Source organism: Struthio camelus, chromosome 21 (genome assembly GCF_040807025.1).
Source record: "Struthio camelus isolate bStrCam1 chromosome 21, bStrCam1.hap1, whole genome shotgun sequence".
NCBI lineage: Eukaryota > Metazoa > Chordata > Aves > Struthioniformes > Struthionidae > Struthio > Struthio camelus.
In genome coordinates, this window is record NC_090962.1 from 3,315,498 (window position 1) to 3,335,727 (window position 20,230).

General features: G+C 45.3%; 1 protein-coding gene across 18 annotated transcripts in view; it reads left to right on the forward strand.

Annotated features, from left to right (window-relative positions):
- The first annotated feature begins 3,221 nt into the window (after nt 1-3,221).
- Nucleotides 3,222-20,230, forward strand: part of LOC104141925 (Golgi integral membrane protein 4) — a 97,604-nt gene continuing 80,595 nt past the window's right edge. For 11 of the 18 annotated variants that reach the window (XR_011135699.1, XR_011135698.1, XR_011135703.1 and 8 more), the window contains exons 1-4: nt 3,240-4,047; nt 12,505-12,579; nt 15,208-15,257; nt 18,010-18,063. Coding sequence is in view for 12 of the 18 variants with exons in the window: in XM_009671552.2 (XP_009669847.1) it covers nt 3,861-4,047; nt 12,505-12,579; nt 15,208-15,257; nt 18,010-18,063 (366 nt within the window). In the remaining 6 variants the exon portion in view is untranslated. Of the gene's footprint in view, nt 4,048-12,504; nt 12,580-15,207; nt 15,258-18,009; nt 18,064-20,230 lie in introns of all 18 variants that reach the window. The other 7 variants (XM_009671551.2, XM_009671556.2, XM_068915642.1 and 4 more) reach the window with 2 other exon arrangements.

Genomic DNA, 20,230 nt, shown 5'->3' on the forward strand with positions numbered 1-20,230 from the left:
GGAGGTGCATAAAATACAGACACTTCTAACACTGTAAATACATGCACGTACATGTATGTATGCGCACTTGAGAACATTTTATTTTGTGAATATTTCTGCCTATCACTCCTCATACACTAGGTTCCTGCCTCAAACTCCTCTACTCAGCCTATGCCCTCCCATATTTATGCACCAGATCCCTAAAGTGGGTCACCTAGGATGTCACTTAAAAGACTGGTAAGGGCTGTAAGGGCAGAAAATGCCCTGCTCAGTCACTTTCAATGGATGTTGCCATTGATCAGATGCTTTCAAAAAAATACTTGTGAAACTGCAACCTCTGAGCAATAAAGCTTGCATCCTACTTGCACTGATGTACACCTCTTACGTGCATCTTTTTTAGACACTTGGTATTCTTGACAACATTTACGTAACCTGGCTGAAAACACTCACTCAGCTGATTAAATACCTGCTATGAAATCCAAAGCTCTGATTAAAATGATGGAGCTTTCCAGCACTGTATTATTTGTGCAGATGGTTAATACTCAGAGCTTGCTCTATAGGGAGAAAAGTGACATTTTCTTTACAAGTACACACATTCTGAGCTTTCTCAGGGGAATTGTTTTATCCAGATTATTATTTTAAGGCTATCATCAAATGTGATCACCCATTGGATTAGAGGAAGCAAAAAGAGATGCTCTGATCAAATAATCTCTGAGGCACAAAGGGTTTGGAGTAAGATTTGAGAAGGGCTGTCACCTGTGGGCAATTTGTTTCGCTCAAGGTGCTTCTCTTCTCTTCTGTACCTTCATGAAAATATTCATGCCTAGCGGCTGTGGACCTCTAGGGATGTGGGATGTTGTGGCAATTTGCTCAAGGAAGCACCCTCTGAGCTGACTGGCTTGGCAACCCCCTTTCACAAAAATGCATGATTGAAAGAAAAAAAAATGCAAAAATGAATAGTGGGTAGATATCAAAACTAGCCCTTGAAGATGTTCCCTTTTCCTTTGGTGCATAGAAATCTTTGGCAAGGAGAGCTTCTAGTTATCCTAGTCAGATAAGCATAAAGATCTAGTCTGACTAAAATATTAAAATATAAATTAGGCACAGTAAAGTGAATTATCTGAAGAAGACGGTCTGGGCCAAGGGTATTAGAACAGAGGCTTTGAATATAGGGGGAATATTCCCTGAAAGAGGGATGTCCATTCTCATTGATGTTATTTTTCCATTTTGTGGACAAGCTTGCTTTTGTGGAATCAATTCTCAGGTTACTAAGATTTCACTGGCAGGACACATAACATAAATACTTGCGGAGCAGAAGCAAGAAGCAAACCCCTGTGCTGTCTGCTGGGGCTGTACAATTCATCTGGCCCTAACTCTGGTGTAGAAATATGGAGCTCAATCTATAACTGAGTTTTTCTCACAGCAGTAGAAGGGTAAAAGTGCTAGATCGCAAAAACTTCAACAGTCAAATCTCACTCAGACAGACATTCCCTAATTCAGGGTTTTAAACCATTCCAGAGTCCTTTCTGTCAAAACCTCAGAAATCCCCAGTGTTTCTCAGGCAGGAACCAGCACATGAGGAAGTAATTAATGAGAGCAGCAAGGAGGGAAAAAAAAAAAGAATGTGCTGAATAGAAGCAAAACTGAGACTCAAATCCCTCACCACACAGTCTCCCTCCTTAGTCCTCAAGATGCAGACAAAAGACATTCCAGTTCCTAACAAACAGCTCAAGGAGATACTGGGATACTCAACCTAGGGCATTTATGTGAAGAAATAGTTGAAGAGTAAAGCTGTGTTAAGTATGCAGTCTGTGTAGTGTAGGTAGAGGGTCCCTTGAATTGAGGATATATGAATTAGCACAAGGCCATCCCTTGTCCTTTGTGCAAATGATCCATGACCCAGATTGCATGAAACATCCAAATCAGCCAGATCACCCAGTTTCCAGTAGGCTGAGTCACACCCTTGTTCTAGCATACACCTCAAAAGATATACCAAATCCACTTAAAGTGCTTGGAAAAATGAACATCAAAAACTTAGTTACTCCAGATAAAACATAACCTTACAGAATGCTGTGCCTCAGTTTTCCCATTTGCAAGTTACAGGGATGAAGAAATGCCATTCAGCTGTTTCCCACCTGTACTGTAAAGCTCAGTTAATTAACATTTATAAAACTGTGCATGATTTTTGGAGGGGAATTGCTGCTGAAGCATTAGTTGTTATGATTGTTGCTTATTCCCTAAATGTCTGAAAAATGGAACTTGGCAGAATTCCAGAGGAAGTATCCTTGCAAGCTCAGATAACAGATGAGCCAACCTGACAGTCCAGCTGTTGGTACAGATGAGATGCATTATAAACCTGGGGATCTTAAATAGTACCGGTAAGTTCAGAATACAGGCAAGGCTCCAGAAAGCCTGTCTCTTGATTTTTCCTAACAACCTGGTTGTGCATCACCTGTCTGGATGTCAAAAGGCTAGCCACTGCCAAAGAGAGCATAACACATTAAGGGCAGCTTCTAGGAAAGACCACAGCTGCTGAGGATGCCTTTAAAAGGCCTAGCTCATCTAATGCCCCTCTGTTTCTGAAGTCCTTACGCCTTTACTAACCCACGTTTTCCTGAGGAGAAATTTCTGTTCTCAAGGCCTTTAAGCTTTTAAAGAAGTCATTTGAAGATGTCCTCCTTGTTAATTAGTGCAAGTGTCCTTCACCTGTTTCTTTTTAGCAACAGATACCAGCATCAGCAACAGAGGCTTTGGGTTTGTCTGATTGTCTAGAAAGGGGAGGGGAAAACAAACAGGTGGAAGGAATCAGTGGTCTAAGTCTGCTTGGGGAGAGGATGATGCTAACTTTCCTTGGCCGCAGAGAGGTCTTCTGGGGGTGAGCAGGCTGTGGTGGAAGTTGTGTAGGTGGTCTAGCAGTGTGAGGGAGAAATTCCTCCTTGGGCCTGTGCAGCTGCAGGGCTGGGTACCCCACGGTACTTGCTCCCTGTATGGGTTTGCTGGGCTGTGGTGCAGATGCTACACCAAGGTGAAGGCAGCGGGCGGGTGTCTGTGGGACTGTGGTTTCTCTGCGCTAGCCTGGCCAGCAGGCTCTCTGCAGGGCAGCTGCCCCCGGCGGCTGGGCACGCCGCTGGCCTGCCCGGGCCGCCTGGCGTTGGCGGGGCTCTGCGGCCCCTGGCATCTGTGCTCCTTCCCAGCCCGCCCCCTCTGCCGCCCCTCCTGCCGCGGAGGGCGGGCTCGCCGCCGCTGCAGCCCGGATGCCACGGCCGGTTTCCTGGCCCGTCTCCCGCTCCCCGGTGCCGCCGCTTCCTCTTGGAAACTGTTGCAAGTTGCGGGAGGGGAGGGAAACGGAGGGAGGGAGGAGAAAGGCTCCCTATCCCGCCGGGTTATTTTTTCCGGTCAGTGCTCGGAGGGGGAGGTGGAAAAGAGCCAAAAGCAACGGATTTTCTCCCCCCCCCCCCCCCGCAGCACATGGGAAGCAAAAGTTTTTCTCCTCCTCCTGCTCTTTCCCCTCCGCCGGTTCCGCTCGCCCTCCGCCCAGGCAGCCCCGTGCGAGACGCCTCCCGAGGCGATCCCCCCGGAGCAGTTTGCGGATGAAGGATGCGGCTTCCAACGCCTCGGCTGCTCCTCTCGGAAAGTGGTGTTTTACTGCCTTCCTCCCCGCTGGGCAATGAGGAATAAAAGGCTTTTGAAGCTTCTTTCACTTCTCTGAGGGCTGGAAAGGAAACGTTATCCAACGGCAAGACTCTGCTGGAGTCTTGTAGAGGGTAACTGAAGGGACCTGCAAATTTGTGGCGGAGAAAAGCTTTTTGGAAAAACAATCGGATGCTTTAGCACCGCGAGGGTGCTAGTGCAAGTCTACGTCGGTTTGTTTCAGCCCCATCATGGGGACGGGCATGTGTTCGAGGAGGCAGAAGGGGCTTCTGCAGACTGGGTTTTGCCTGTTGGCTGTGGCATGTTTGGGCTCGGGAGTTTTCATGTACAATCACTTGCAGCAAAAGGTGAGGAACACTGAAGTCCTTGCCCAGAAATACAAACAGCAGCAGGAAGCACTGTCTGCTCAGCTCCAAGGTGAGTGACCTGCTGTGTGTGTGTGCACGCAAGCGCATGCACCTTCTGAACTTCCTTCTCTTCCAGCACTGCCTACTGGTATTTTCTCTGTACAGCCCTGTGACCAGTTGAATGCCTTTGTGCAGTGAGGTTCAGCTTTTGGCTTTAAAGAGCTTTGAGAAGACATTGCCTCCTGTTTCTTTCTCCCCTTTGCTGTCTAGAATTAGAGTAGCTGTGAGTTTGAATTGCTGCACACAGCAGCAAGGGGAAGAGTGTGCTGGATTGGTGAGTTCAGCTGTATATGGTCTACCCCATGCTTCCTTCATATAGTTCCCTTTGGTCATAAAGACCTGTCCTATGATACTCTAAATGTAAAGTAATGAAAATGCAAACAGAGTGTATACATGGTCAGGCTCAGAGAGACTAGAGAGCTCTGCTCTTTGGCCTGTGGGAACCTCTGTCTAGAAAGTGAATAGAGAGACAAAGGCTTCTTTAGTAAAGTTTGTCATCACACTGTCTATTGCCCATTGCTTTTGCAAGAGAAGAAACCCACCTCCTTTTTGAGAGGTTGATCTGTGGCTCTAGAAAAGTATTGTCAGCCTGTTTGGGGCTGATATGTGCTACAGCACTGAGCTTGCTAAATGGGAGATGGTAGAAATTGGCTTTTCTGGGCCTGCTTCAGAGACCTAGGCTGTTGTAGGTCAGTGAGCAGTCATGACAGGAGCACTTGATTCCTTCAGCAAGAGCTACCAAAAGACTGGAAAGTAAACGTTATATTTTTATATATATATATAGATATATATTCTTCCTTTTTTATTTCTCCTTTGTCCTCCTTAGATAAAATGTCTAACTGTGGCAGAATGACATTCTAACCTCTGGAGAGATCCTGGCAGGGAAGGCTGAGGGCACGTGTTTTTCTAGACTTCCTGTGTCTGCCAAAGCGCTAGTGCTAGCACCTTTCACTAGGTTTGGAGTCGCTAGTGGGATTTGCTGAGCTCCCTGTAGAGAGGTTTGGTAGGAAACCACTTTCTGGTAGCCAGCAGTTGTGTGTGCAACACTGGAGGGTGGATTGATCCTGGAGTGCCCACGGAATTAAGGTTATGCAGACAAACCTTGCCCATATGGGGTTCTGGTGCCTCAAGATCCAGTGACTCATTTAACACTTTCTTCTAAAAGGCAAGCCTAGATTATACTTTTAAAATCCAGATCTATTGGTATATACAATGACATCCTTTCTATAACCTGTATTGCTGGGGAACTCTGCAGATCCCAGTTACTCAAGATATGTGTCTTCTGAGTTAAAACATTTTCAGGTGATTTTGTGTGCAGTACTGTGATGGTGATTTAACATGACACACATACTACTTATGTTCAGGGCTTGTATTTCATTCTGTAAATTGGGAAGATAAGGGTTTTTGAAGCATGCTTCCTTAAGAGACAGCCTTCTAAATTGAGCTAGTCTGTGTATAGGTTCACAGCTGTGGTCTTACCTATTGTTTCCATTTCTTCTTACTCCATCAATTGAGGCATTCAAACAGCTACAGCTCTTAACATGTTGCGCAGCCCCAGCCATGGTCCTGTGTTTCTGAGATACGAAGATCAGCAGTGCAGAATTTAGCTCGTGTTTGTTTCTGGTGTGTCAGCATCTCTTGCTTACCGTGGAGAGAGGGATGGTTCTTCACAGAATAAGCTGACAGTAGTAGCCTGGGAGAGTCCAGGTTCTGGAAACAGCAGGCTCAAGCAAACAACTGAGTCAGGCTCATAATATTTTTCCACTCAAGCATGTTTGAATGGCAGAGCTGTAGCCTGTTACTGAGGTTGCTAACTCACTGACAGCCTTTCCATTCCTGAATAAAGTTGTTGCCATGGATACCCTTTTTATTTTGAGAATACATTTGTCTAGCTATTTTAACAAAGGTGAAACTTCTTGGATTTGGCTGGTGCAAGAGGCCTAGAGGTTAGCAGATAGGAGCAGTGATATATGGCACATGTTGCTGTGGCCCTAGTGCTGCCTTCTTGCACTACTGCTACCTGTGCTGATCTGGTGCCGCAAGCAGAAGAGCATGGGAGTCGGAGCTCCTGGGTGTTCTGTTCCTGGTCCTGTGCTGTCTCGTTGCATGGTTTTAATTGTGGTATGTATTCTCCATCTGATTTCTCTCTTTCCAGCCTTCCAAAGGAAGGACTGTGTTGTTATGAGGTGGAATTCAGTACTGTTTATCCAGTGCTTCAGATGTGTTCTTTCACCTACCAAGTTTATTTCTTACTCTTCTCATACTTGAGCACAAAATCTTGTTAATGCTTCTGGCTGCCTCTTTAAGTAAGGTTTGAAAATGCAAGGGTTGGATCAAGAGTGAGTGAAAGGAGAAGGAAAGCAAGCGGAGGAAGCAAAGCTTTACTCATTGCAGAGCTGTCTTGAAGTCAGCAATGCTTGTCCTGTGTGTTCTCTATCAGCTGCAGGAAGGGAAATGGATCTCATCTGCTCTGTTTTAAAATAAGAGCAAGGGAGCTGCTGAGTTTGCTGGGAGGTAAAACACACTGTATGAAAAGAAGATAAGGAACTATTGTGACCTGTGTGTGTGTGTCCCTGTCCAAGCTCTTGTAGCCTGCCCAGTGACTAGTACCCTTTGTATCAGCTAGCTTTGCTGTTGCATGCAGAGGTTGCTCTGTTTACTGTGACTTGGCTGACCTCCTTTTCATATAGCGGTCCAGGTGTAGTTGCAGAGGATTCTGCTTGGCTCTTCTCTCCATGTATGTCTCATTTCTGCTGGATGGGGTTTGGAGTATATTTGAGTAGGCGTGAAGCCTTCTTGACAAATGCTAGGTTCTGCCTTAAGGGCTGTGGTCTGGGGAAGTCTGGTGGTATAGCACAAGGTTCAGAGGGGATTAGAGAAAATTTGATAGTCTGTGACCTGGTGTGCGCTCTGGATTAATTTGTTCTATATCACCCCCCCCCCCACCCCAAACTCATGCCATGCTGATTTGTGTAGCAAGTGGCTTTAAAAGCAGAGCGTCCCCTGCTTTTTGCAGGTGTATGTCTGTATGTGTGTGCACTGTTCTCTGAAGGCCCTGGGGGAGTGAAATCGGAGAGATTTTATTTCTGCCAGTTCGCTAACAAGTGGTACTCTTGGAACAGAAAGGAGGGGAAGGGATGCTTACAACAGCATTCGTTTGCCTTTGACCTCTCCAATGCTGCCTGACAATGGCATGTTCAACTGGTGTCTGGGCTGGAGGAATTCTCTCTCACAGTGGGCTGCCATTGCACCGTGGCTGAGCATGAGAATACAGCTCTCCTAGCCTCACTGTTAGGTGTCTCTTACATGCTGTATTTCCTTTGCCATCCTTCTTGATTAGAGAAGGGTGTATGATGAATCTGACTTTTGTTCTTCTTCCCTTGTCCCTTGCTCTGGATTATTCTTGAGCATGGCTGCTGCCTCCCTTCTTGGGAGAGCCGTGAGTAGTTAATTGTCGTGTGACTGGATGGAGGCTGGCAGGAGTATTTCCTTGATGTCTATAAGGAGAGCAGCAGGGAGAAAAGCTTTTCTAGGTTAATAGCTGGGGGAGGGGAAGGAGCACAGTGAACTCTGGTAGTCTGTGTGCGCTGAAAACTACTTGGAGCTGCAAGCTACTGGCAGTACGATGAGCCTTTCCACTACGTGTGCTACTGTCATAGTCATGACCCAACAAACTCTGCACCGTGCCTGGTTGTAGCAGAACCAGGGCAGCAGATCTGACACCTCTGCTGCCCTGATCCATCGAAGCAGGGAGATAGCATTCACTAATGGCTTGCACAGGCAGAGGTAAAATGGAACCTTTTGAACAAAAGAAAGACAGTAAAACCTGGGAACAGACTCTTGGTAAGACTGGAATCACTCTCCCTTTATGGAGCTCTTAAGCTCTCCCTCACAGATGCTTATCTTAGTACAGTTGATGGTGCTCTGGGGCACTGGGTTATGCCTTTACATGATAACCTGGTTCCCTGTGGCCTTCTAAAAGGAGAACAAATCTGTGAATGGCCTGACCTGTTCTCCTTTCCCAAAGGTAAGGCACTGCAAAGGATTCCTTTGTTTTGGCAGTTAAAAATTCCACATTTTTTGCTTGTTTGGCAGCAAGTGAGTGTTTTAGTTCTGAGTTCTGGTTCAATTCCAACCTGGAATTGGACATTCACCACCTTCCATTCCCTTTTGTAATTGCAAATTGCTAAAGACTTTCTGTCCTCTGAAGCTATGTAGTGCCATTTTGGTCTACTAAGTTACTGCCATGTTCCACCACAGAGATGAGTGGAGAGATTACTTTATACTGCAGATACTCTCTGCTTTGTGCAAAGTTGAATCTGCCTTTTTGGGGCTCTGGAGACCTAGAGGAACAACAGGAGAGATGACACAACTTCCTACTCACTGGAGGTTAGTTCAGCTTATCTCATTTTTAAACAAAGTGTCAGGAGACCCAAATTTTGTGTCCTAAGCTTCCGAATAAATCTTCTATGATATGGAGGTGTTCCTGAAGGCTGGTCCACTTTGCAGTGCTTGCATTAGGATTTTGGTTATGTATGTTTGGACCTAGTCTATTGCTACAGATGCTTTCCTGTTCTTCAATTTCCTATTTACTATGCAAGAGAATAGTACCTGGTAGCTTGGGGTTATATGAGCATACCTTTGCTGCAAAAAAATAGTTATTTCACTTGCCTGGTCCAGTGCTCTCTGAGAGCATGTGGCTCTGGAGTAAAGCTGTAGCTGTTTCGCTTCCCTCCTGTGGTAGTAGGGGGCAGTAAGCCTGGAGAGGTGGGTAACTTGCCTGTGTGGGGTGAATTTCTAACCCTTTTCATACACTCTATATTCTTCCAATCAACTTGAGTTACTCAAAACTAAATGAAACACCTGCTGAAGAAACACCAACATGGGATGTTCCTCATAGCCCAGAGCTGCTCAGGCAAATACACACTGGAAGCTCAGAGCGCATGAAAGGACATCTTAAAAGCTGTTAATTGGTGGGCATCCCTGTTAGACCATGCCATGACTTCACTGTTGCCCTGAGGTTCACATCAAAGACTTGTCCTCAGGTGCTCTTCTAGGTAAGATTGCAAGAAAGTGAGATGCTCTTAACAAAAGCTAGTGTGCCCGGAGCTGATGAGGCTTTTGGGAAGTGGCTGGTGTTTTTAAGATGACAGGTTCCTTGAACAAGGCTTCTTAGCACAAATGGAAAAAGCACCCGCAATCTCTTGTATGCTACCCTGGACATGTATTGAGCTGGGCAGGGTAAGCTCTCAGAGTGACATCTTTTTGAGTAGTCTGTTGAAAAGTGTTTCTAAAAATAAAGCTGTCACTGAAGTGGGCACTTGGACAGCTGCAGTGACAGGCTCACTGCTCATCAATGTGCTCAGGAGGGGAAAAATCTTTCCAGATTAGAAACACAAATATTTCTGCTGTGATGGCTTGGAGAATGCATTTGTGTGTTGTTTTTGTCTTCCTTGCTTTTACCTCATAATATTTTCCTGTGAAGTGAGGTCACACATCCAAACTGAGAAATAAAGTGGCCCAGCCCAGGTGAAGGAGCCTCACCACTGACACGTCTGTCCCTTTTAACTAGGGATGGAGAAGGAAGGAAATCATGGAGGTCGAGACACTGGGAATTTCTGGCATAGGATGTTGGTCTTTCATGCTCCCTTAGGGAAGTCGAAAGTGAGGGAGGGAGTTCGATGGTTCAGAGAAGAGACCTTGGCCTTTAATGGATGTTTGAGGAATGGCTCCTCATCCTGGAACTGGACTGAGCTTGTCACATGATGAGCCCAGGCTGGTAGAGCCTAAAGAATAGTCCTTGTATTGTTCAGTGTTGCAATAAAAGCAATGTACTCCAGGAGAAGCCAGTTTGTCTGTCTCTTGTACTGCTGAAGTCTTGATTTCAGTATAGGAAAAGTGTTTGCCTGGAGGCACTGAAGATGCTCCGTGCGGTGCAGCAGGATACTGGGAAGTCTGGATGCAGTTTGCATCTTGGTGAGCTGGAGCCTTACCAACTCTAGTATCTAGGTTGTCGGCCTATCTGTCTAGGTGGGGCAGTACCTCCGGAAGGCTTGGGAAGCAGCCAAACTTCATGATGACTGGTTTGGAGTATCACTCGAAGAATTACATTCTTTCTCCCCAATTTCCTCAGGTACTCAACTGTTGCTGGACATGACCGAATATTAATAAATCACTTCTGGTAAACCAAAGTATTACCGGAGGGAAAAAAAAAACCCTCAGGCTTGGATCCTGACAATGTCATGAGCTAGGCTTAAACATGAAGTTAAACTAGCACTAAAGGTTCTTTTTCCGTGCAGGACGGGTTATTTTCAGCTATGAAGAAAAACACACTCCCTGTATGTGGAAGACACCTCACTGTGAGGTTCCTGGTAAAGCCACCAGGCTTGGATTTGCTGTGATTCAACAGAAAAGAAATACTTGCCCTGCATAGATGGACATGGCTGGTAGTGGGATGTGTGCATTCTCTTCTATTCAGTTGATTTCCTGCCTGGCCTCTCTCTATGAATGGAGTTCTTGCGCTGTGACACCATATGAGTCTTGTGGGTAACAACACTCGAATGATCTTGACCCTTCTTACAAAACTTTTGGGGATCCTGCAGATAGGAAATGGTACAGGAACACAGAGCCTGAGAGAAGTGAGTCTGTGTGGCTGATATCGGGGAGTATTTCTTTCCACCATACTTTTTGCCCTGTTGGGTGCATGCGCCCAGCACTCTGATCATAGCATTGTGATCAAACATTTTGCTTTCTTCTTGCTCTGCCTGCGGGGTTGCTCAAGGTTTGACAGATATGTAAAGTGCAGAAATAGAGATCTCACTTTGACAACTTAACTAGGCTTCACTTTACTTGCAGTGTCTGGAGACTAAAACCCACGCATGGGTACAGGAAGATGTGATTGGCCATTGGGTTGCTATTTGTTTCTGCCTCCCCCTCCCCCCCCACAATGGGCTACAGAGGTGTCAAACTTGCAGATGTTAAGGCCAGGAAGGACTGTTCTGATCACGAAGTTTACTGGTGTAGTCCAGACCTCAACCTTGAATTTCTGGATGAGCTGTAGTATCTTTTGGAAGATGCCCTGTCCTGATTTTAGGATGCCAGTTTCCTATGAGCTTTTCTCCATGTGTATATTGAAAGTGACATCTGCATTGCCCTAGGCTTGGTGCCACTGATGGTCAATGCTCTAAAATATTAGATGTACATGTGGAAGTTTCATGTCTACTATTTCCCCAGGCTGGAGCATCTTGTGTCAGGTAGCAAAACACCTGTTAGCACAGCACATGTGCTGCCTTTGCTGTTCCCACGTGACCTGAGTGAAGCCGGCAGCCTCTGTGGACTCACCTGCAATGAGAGGGTGAAACGTGGGGCTTCTGGCTTGGCAGGGTCTTGGAAAGCAGTTGGATTAGCAGTTGTTTTATATGTGGAAAAAATCATCCCACTTTGCTCATTTTCCTGGAGACTGCATTGTGGCTTGACTCATCCCAAAGATCTTGACTCTGGAGGCAAGTTTCTTTTTCTTCCTCCTCTGAATTGCAGCCCAGTGCCGTTCTGGCATGGTGTCAGTCTTTGTCTGGGTAGGGGAGTGTGGAAGAGCCTGTTGCAGCTGAGTGCTGTGACTCAGGCAAAACTCTTGGTTAGCATTCAGAGTGGATTAAAATCATCATCCATCAGGAGGCTTCTCTGGCACTTCCATTTGTCATGTGGCTGCTGCACAAAACACTGTGTGCGGAGCACAGATGCTGTTGTGTGAAATAGAGAGAACTGCTTGGCCCATTTATCCTTAGTGGCTCTTGTCTATCTGAGGGCCAGTTAATGAGGAGGAAGGAGAGGGGAAAGGGAAAACTCTCTCCTGCATGCTGATGATGCCCTTACAGAGCTGACGACCTCAAAGGCTCTGGCCATCTTTAGCCTGGCAGTGGGCTTGGCTTGTAAATGTACAGTTCAGCCACTGGCTGCTAAACCCAGCTCCTGGGCTTCACAGTTTAGACTACAAAGCTTGATGGAGAGAAACTTGACCACAAATACTCACAGGATGAAGGGCTGGTGTGTTTTATCAGGAATTGCCATTATCTCCTGACCAACAGCCCCCGCCCTGCTCCAGTCCTTATCTATTCCCAGTTGACAAAGAAATGTAAATAGTTGGTAACTGGATCTGACCTTTCCGATGTTTAGGGTAGCAGGCATCTGAAAATATTTCAGAATTGTTGATTTCCTTGGTCTGGTTTTTATGAGAATTACTGTGTGCTTAAAACCTGGAAAGCTGTAGGGTTGCAGGCCATTCAAAAGAGGAAAGGCTCATTGCTTGAGTTTGCTCTCTGAGGCACCTGCTGGCCCAGGCCATAGCAGGATTTGAGATACACGTGTGCCACTGTATGTGTGACCTGAGAGAAGCCTGTTTTGGGGAAAGGAATGTGTGGGAAGAAATCTCAGGGTTTATCTCATGTTCTGCCTCTTTCTGCTTCCCTAGTTGTGTATGAGCACAGATCCAGGCTAGAGCGATCCCTGCAGAAGGAGAGAGGGGAACACAAGAAGACAAAGGAAGGTGAGTCTCTCATATGGGTAGCATACCAGTGGCTAGCAAGCCCCCCAGCTGTCCTGTGGGAAGATCTATGTGTGGCACCCAGAGTGCTGTCTGCCTTCAGAGCACTGTGTGGACCTTATTGAATCCTATCCAAGTGAGACTCATCCCTGCTTTGTAAGCAGAGAACAGTTAACTGACTTGTCCATTTCCCATGGGCAGAAGGTACTGAGAGGGGCATTGTATTCTCTCCTAAAGCCACGAATCCTCAGCTTAATCTGTGAATAATAGCACCTATGATATGGCATTTGAACACTTTAAAACTGATTAGCTATATCTGGCACTAGACTGGGTTTTCTTCCTGGAAATATATAAACTTTGTCACAAGGTGAAATAACTTGCTCAGTTTGACAAAAATAAATACTGTGATTGGCATCAGTATTTATAAAGTGATCTTAAGATGCTGAGTTCTACAAGTGCATATTAAAAATATTAGGATCATTACATTATACGTGGACACTATAGACTGCAGATCCTTTAAAGTTGAATTCCAAGGGTAAATATATAGGCAGGATATTTTAAGACCGTGGAAGTCAATAGAATAAGTCATGTATCTTTCAGTGAAGTAGTGTGCTTGGATTGTCAAGCCCCTTTGTACCTGACTGTTGCTGGCAACTTAACAGCTTGGTTTTTATCTTCAAAGCTGATAAAATGGAGTAACATCGCTGCTCCTTACTCCTACACAAACTTCATTTCTGGAAATGCTGTAATACAGCATCCAGGTTTGGCTCTTAGCGTGTGGTTAAATAGTTGAGGGAGAAGCTGAATTTCAATCTGTCATGTGTTTTGGTGAGGGTCGAATGAGAAAATGAAATGACTGATAAACGGCTTCTTGTCATGGGGCATGAAGCCTGATGGCCATAGTTCTGTGCACATCTTGGATTTCAAAACAACATGGGGCTTTGCTCCATGGCCTGACTCAAGAGATTGCTTATTCAAAGTCAGTGGAGAATTTGATGCTCATGGATAAAAGACAAGCAGCACTAGCCTCAGTGGCACGCTTTTCTCTCCTGACTATTTGTTTTGTCCTTGTGTGGCCAGCTTCCTGAGAAGCAAAACAAGTGTCAAATCATGTAATGCTTTTGTCATTGTGCTCTGGCCAGCTGATGTGATTATTCCTCTGGCCTGTCTCGAAAACCAGAATTTGAAGGGCCCATTGGATTTAAACCTTTGGAACTTCCAGTGCCATCTCTTATTAGAGAGTATCATCTACAATTTGTTCTTTATAATGTTTGGATCCTAAAAGCTTTTGTTAATGTTCAGAACCTCTTCTATATTGGGTGCCATACAAATGCAGCACAAAAGGGCAGTCCTTGTCTCCAAAAGACTTTGTCCAGTTCCCACACCTCACAGATAGAAGCTGAGTAGCTCTGGGATCTCTGCATGTGGAGCATGTGATCATAACAGCCTGGGTTAGACTGACTTGCGAAGCAGCTCATGCAGGATCAGTGAGCTTGGTGGCCAGAGCAGAACTGGACTTCCACCCCAGTGTTCTAACCTTGCGGCACCCTGTCTCCAGCAGTAACAACGTGAGCAGGCTTACTGGTAGTTCAGCGAGCTTTCTAGCCAGCAGTCCGTTCACTGGGATCTCTGTGCGCTATTTCTATGGGAGAGCAAACGATGACTAAGGAAAGTGGAGCTTGTTTGTGGGCTTAAATTCAGTAGGGGATATTAACATCTTTTCTGTGGAATTTCTTGGTGGGGCTGGAAGAGGGCTGAGTATGGAAACCCTAGCCCTAGCCACTGTCACAGTGGGGAGGTGCAAGCCAAGATGTTTTGCTGCACTCCAGGGACTTGGTCCTGTAACTGTTGCTTACTAGGAACTGGCTCTGAATGTTTCTGCAGCCTTGGTGACTAAGCTGTGGTATTTCACCAGCTGCTTTCTTCAACTGCGTCTCCTCACATTAAACTCTCTTCTGAGCACACACCTTGCTTAATTCCCTGTTCAGCTGTGCCTTTGCTAGCAAATAATGCCCTTTAAAAGGGATCTAGGTATCACTGGAGCAGGAATCTGTGAGCCCCAAAGGCTTCCATGGCATGCTTTGTGGGAAAGGCCTTACATGAATGCTTGATTCATCAAACCCATTCAACATTAAATGTTTATATTCTGTATCTCAGTTCCAGTTTCGATAGCAGATAGTAATAATGTGTTCAGAACTGCTCTGTAACAAGCCAGAGAGGAATTTCCAAACCTTCCCATTTTACGAAGAAAGCGCAGATGAGATCAGCAGATTATAAAGCTTCTGTGAGACCAGAAGGAGATTGTGATTCCTTTTTTCCAGAATCATCTCTCATTCCAGAGCTTCAGCAATATCTAGGCTGAAGTGGGAAATCACCAATGCACTTGACTATAGAATGGGAAAAGAAGGACATTTGGGCTAGGCTAAGTGGGTGGACAGATCTCATGGAAAGTACTACCATATTTTTGATGGCACTGGGTAGGAATCTCATGGCAGCATCTGCATGCCAGCTTGCTGATCTGCAACTTTTTACGCAGCAAGGGGCTGTTTCTTTTTTTTTCCTTCTGAAAATATAAACCAGATCCTTGTAAATTCCAGCTCATTACATTGTCTCCTCTTCTTCCATTTCTAGATTTTTTAGTGTATAAATTAGAAGCTCAGGAAGCTCTCAACAAGGAGAAGGTGGGTACAGTCTATCCTTCAGAGTGTGTGTGTTTGTGTGCGTACAAGAATGGGAAAGGTCTCTTCAGTACTACTACAGTGATAAGGCCAGTTCTGCTATCTGGCAGGTATGAAAGACAATGAGAGTGTCTGATGCAAGATGACCTTTGGCTGGCCCCACCTTGCAGGGCTGTTGATGTGTGGGGATCTACTTCAGCTTAGGGAAGACTGTATCATGCTAGAGCTATCTTGCCTGTTTTTCCATATGCAATAGCAGAGTAGATGACTTGATTGCCAGCTCCTGGGGTATCAGGGAGTCCTGTGCTGCCGTCAGTGAGAAGGGAATTTCTGTTTCATGCTGGAAGAGTCCTGTGGAAGCCAAACACAAGGCACACTGCAGGGAACATGGAGAAGAAAGGGTTTTGTGTTGTTGGGGAAAACCTATCCATTGTTATGTGTCTCCAGGGATGGGCAAATTATTTCTCCTGGCCTATGAATGGCAAAATTGAAATGGGGTGCATGCAGGAGATGCAGTATGAATCCTCTACTCAGTGCTGCCCTGATCCAGGGCTGGGTGACATGTCCTTACTGGGATGAATGTTCACTGGCCGGCTGATGGCTATGCAAAGCTTTGTGCATCAGGCAAAATGATGGTATTCCCCAGGCCTTGTGTCTTGAGAAATTGACTTGTTTGGCTTGACTCTGCTGGGTTCAAACAAGATGGAGACTGATGGTGTAACTGATCTGCCCTGGAGAGGGAATTTCTTGCAGTAGAGAAAGGGGCAGGAGTGGAGAAGCCTTGTGTTTGAGGCAATATGGGACTCCCTCATCAACACCTTCAGTGTTTCCCAATTGACCCTGAAATGGAGTCAGGTGACCAGCATGTGATACTTTGTGAACTGCAGCAGTGAAATGAGTGCTCTTGAATTCAGACACAGTAGAATTGCCAGAGGTCTTGGGAACCTTGGTTGTCTAAGTACTTACATCTAATTCCACAGAATTAGTGTTTTTTTGTCCTCGTTTATGCAGCTGAAATAGTGTATGATCTGACCCAAGGGCCAAGCTCCATCGCTACTCTTTTGTGGGATGTAAAAAGCCTGTGAAACAAATGTTCTGCCTCATTACGTGGCCTTACTGAAGGTTGTCCTGTGCAACCCAGCAGCACAGAGGGTAGAAAAATGTTTTTGGTTAAACAAAGTATTGATGCTGATGGAGACGTTAGTGAGGATTGGGAGGGGAGGAAGGAAATGGGGGATGATACAGATCTGAACAGGAATAGTATCAACAAATACACTAGTGGGTAGAAAATAACAAGGCTTATGATTTCTTATTCAGCAAGGCAAAGAAGGACTCATCAATGTGGGTTAGGAAGAAATGCATCCCTGGATTACAGTCTGTCCCATTCACTTGATGTTATAAGGCTGGTTTTATCGCTTTCTTGGAGCATCTGTTGATGAGATGCTGGAGGAGGCGGACTGCTTTTAGCCTGTTCATCTGTGACTGCTGAAAGTCATCCCATTACAGAAAAAAACTCATGGATGAATATCTGAATATTCTAATGGTTAGGCAGCTCCCTTGCAATTTATGCTCATTTGCTGGTAATACTTCATATCCTGTTGAGTATTTATCATATAAGTCAAATTGTGGGTTATACTGGAAATAGCTCTGCGTAGTGTTTAACTTGGAGTTCCCTGCCTACTGTCTCGGCCATGCTGATTTAAACTGCTCATATATAGATCCCAGCAAAGGTGCTTGTAAAGGTGCATGTAATAGGAAGGGCTGCAGCATGTTCTCTCTCCAGTACTGTGGGGACCCAGCCCTTTGAGTACAGGTAGTTGGTGGATTTAATGTCTGGTATTTTGAGGTGCTGGTGCTATAGCGAGGAATTGTGCCCTGGGGATAAAAGGAAAAAAACATGACCCTTGGGGAGACACGAGCAGATCTGTTAAACTGGTGCAGACCACCTTTGTGGACACATGCAAATCCCTTTGTGCTGTTTGTTTGTCAGTTTAGCTCAGTTTGAAAGCTGTGCCTAGTTATAGGAGTTTTCTTTAGATTTACTCAATTACTTAGAGATCAGTTTTGTTTTCTTTTTTTTTCCTTTTTCCTTGTTAAATGGTGCAATTTGTGTGTAGATGAAGTGTTAGCTCTAGTGCTGTCTGATGCCCCGCTCAGCTGCAGCAAAGATTGCTCAGCCTGGCTTGGGGTGGGTTTTGCTTCAGAAAGCTCTTTCGCTACTGGGCCCATCCTAGGTGAAGAACCAGAGACTGGGGTAAACTACTCTGAATGCCAATCAAAAGAGCAAAACCTCTCACTGTTTGCAGTTCAGCTCCCATATTTGAAGTTGATGGTAACTGTACTTAAGCTGGTTTAATTCCCCTCTCTGGAGTTCAGGTTTACACCAGTGGGGCTGACATGACAATCAGGCTTCTTATTTTTCTTTAAATCAGTAAAAAGTGATTAAAGAAATCACTTTCTCCTCTGAAACTCCTCCTTGCTGTATTTTGGGTTCAGAGCTCAGAAATGGAGGAGGAGCATGACTTGTGCCTGCAATTAATTAGCTGGTAGCCGGGTTGTTTTGAAAGGGTTCTATCCCAGCAGTGCTTTGGCTGTATGTTATGCTGGTGATCTCTATATGCCAGTTCTCAGTCAGGATGCGTGTGTGTGCGCGTGGGAATTTACTGTTTGTGCAGTGGCTGGGCACGCACTTATCTATGTCTCATCTGCCTTGGGGTCTCCTGGGATCTAATGGCACTCTGATCTTTTTTTCCAGCAAGATTCTATGAACAGATATGGGGCCCTCAGTTCCCAGCACAAGATACTGAAGGTAAGGGAAGAGTCTAGTTCTGGGTAACCATCATCTGTGCACGCAAGAACACGCACCGGAAGGAAAAGTCAATGCTTTCACTTACCAAGAATGCCTAGGAGAGACCAAAGGGTTTCGGGCCAGCCCAGAAGGAGGAGACTGCACAGTGGCATAGACCTACATTCCTTTCTGACCATTCAGATTCATGGGAGTTTCCTCATGTTCTGCTGGGCTTTGTATCAGGCTACAGCCTTCATCTCTACCTCATTTCAGTGGTGGTCTTTGTGCACACAGGAATTCTATTGTTCAGCATGTTCTTTTCTGTGTCACTTAACATGAAAATGCGCTTATTCACTGTAGCTTGCCCTGTTGGACTAATAGAATATATTTCAGTCCATGTATGTGGATCAGGTAAGGGTGGCTTATAGTATCTTATGGCTTATAGCATACTCTACCTGAAGTACATCTTAATGTTAGAGTTTGGTTTTGTTAGAGTGATGCAAATATGGCTTTATATTTTTTAATGCTGTCTTTACTTAGAGCATTCTCAGTGAAATGATAACTTAATTCTGGGATGCAGAAAGAGGGCTAGGTTCCAGCAACCCTCACCACCACTGAGTTATATTTCCTGAGCAGAGTAGGACTTCCAGCTTCCTGACTTCTGGATTTAAACTTCAGGAACAGGGAACTGCAGAACTCCCTCTTGGATCTTATCCAGCGTCAAGGATGCTGGGATCATTTTGTAATGGTAACATTCTGTAGCAACTGCATTTTGAGCAAAGTCCTGTGCTTCAGTTTGCTTGTCTCAAGGGGACAGTGTTTCAGGGTATTTCATCCTGACTCCCTTTCTCTTGTTTACTTTTATTGGAAGGAATTTTCCTCCCCCCTCCTCCCCTTTTTTTAGTATACTTACAGCTGCTGAAAGACAGGTCCTTGAGACTGAAGTGCTATAGATTACCCCTACAGAAAATTCAGTATTCAGTGTAACTTCTAGTTGGTTATGAAGCTGTAAACAACTGGAGCAGAGGTGAAAAATGCTTCCCACTTGTACTAGGTTCCTCGTAGTGAAGATTGCTACTAGTAACATCATCGCTTAGGAAGTAGAAATGGGAGATGGATGTATAATGCTGAACAGCAGTAATTAACCTGTTTTCCTGGAGGTCCCAATGTGACCAAAGACTTCCATGAAGCCACATCAGTATGTCTGCTTTTGGTCTCTTAGTGGCCATTGATGCTGCACTTGGATACTGTAGCCTTTGTGTTTTGACCTCACAGGACAGCTCTGTCGCCCACAGTTGGCTTTCTCTGTTAGACCCATTTTCTTCCACTCGGTACCCTTCTCTGTTCTGTTTTACTGCATGCTGTTAGGGAGAGACTGCTCTGGAGGATATTACTACTTAGAGAAGGCTTCATTTTGGTGACTGTTTGGGGCCCAGTGAGTTCGTTCTGTATGCCTGCTGATTTCAGAGACTTAAGATCCTGAGCATGTGGGAACATTTCCATCTTGGCATCTTTACATATGAGTTCACGCAGTCCCTTGGGAAGTGCGGTGCCTGAGCTTTCAGCATCCCACTGCTCAGGCAGACAGGGAGGCATACTGAGCAGACTGAGATGTGCCAGTGTGTGTGAAGTATTTGAGCAGGAAGCACAGTTACCTGCAAATGGGGTCTGGCATGTTAAGGGCTCTGCAGGGAGCCTGTGTTAGGGAGAGTTCTGCTCAGTGTGAGGTGGAGAAGGAGAAAGAGCTCTGTGTTATGGACTGAGCTTTGTGGCAATAAACTGAAGAAATTCCTATGTTTGAGGTAATAAAAGTGGAGTGTCTGTATCTCTCTCTCTCTCTCTCTCTCTATATATATATATATATAAATAGATATACAAGTATATGTATATATAGAACACTAAATTGGAGGGGAAAAGGATTAAAAACTGGCCAGGAAAAAATAGTTCCTTCATGAAAGTCAGTTTGAATTTGAAAGGGGCTGGTAGCAAGCCTTGAATGGCATTTTCAGTCTGCCAGGCTGGCATATTTCTCCTCAGATTCCATTGCCTACTGCCTTTGCATTTGGACAGGAGATGAGTTTCTGCCCTTCTTGTATGAACTAGAAACAATGTTCCTTATGCTCTGCAAAGCAGAACATGAATCTGATTCATTTTTACATCAGTGAAACCTCCCATACCTTCTGGGAAG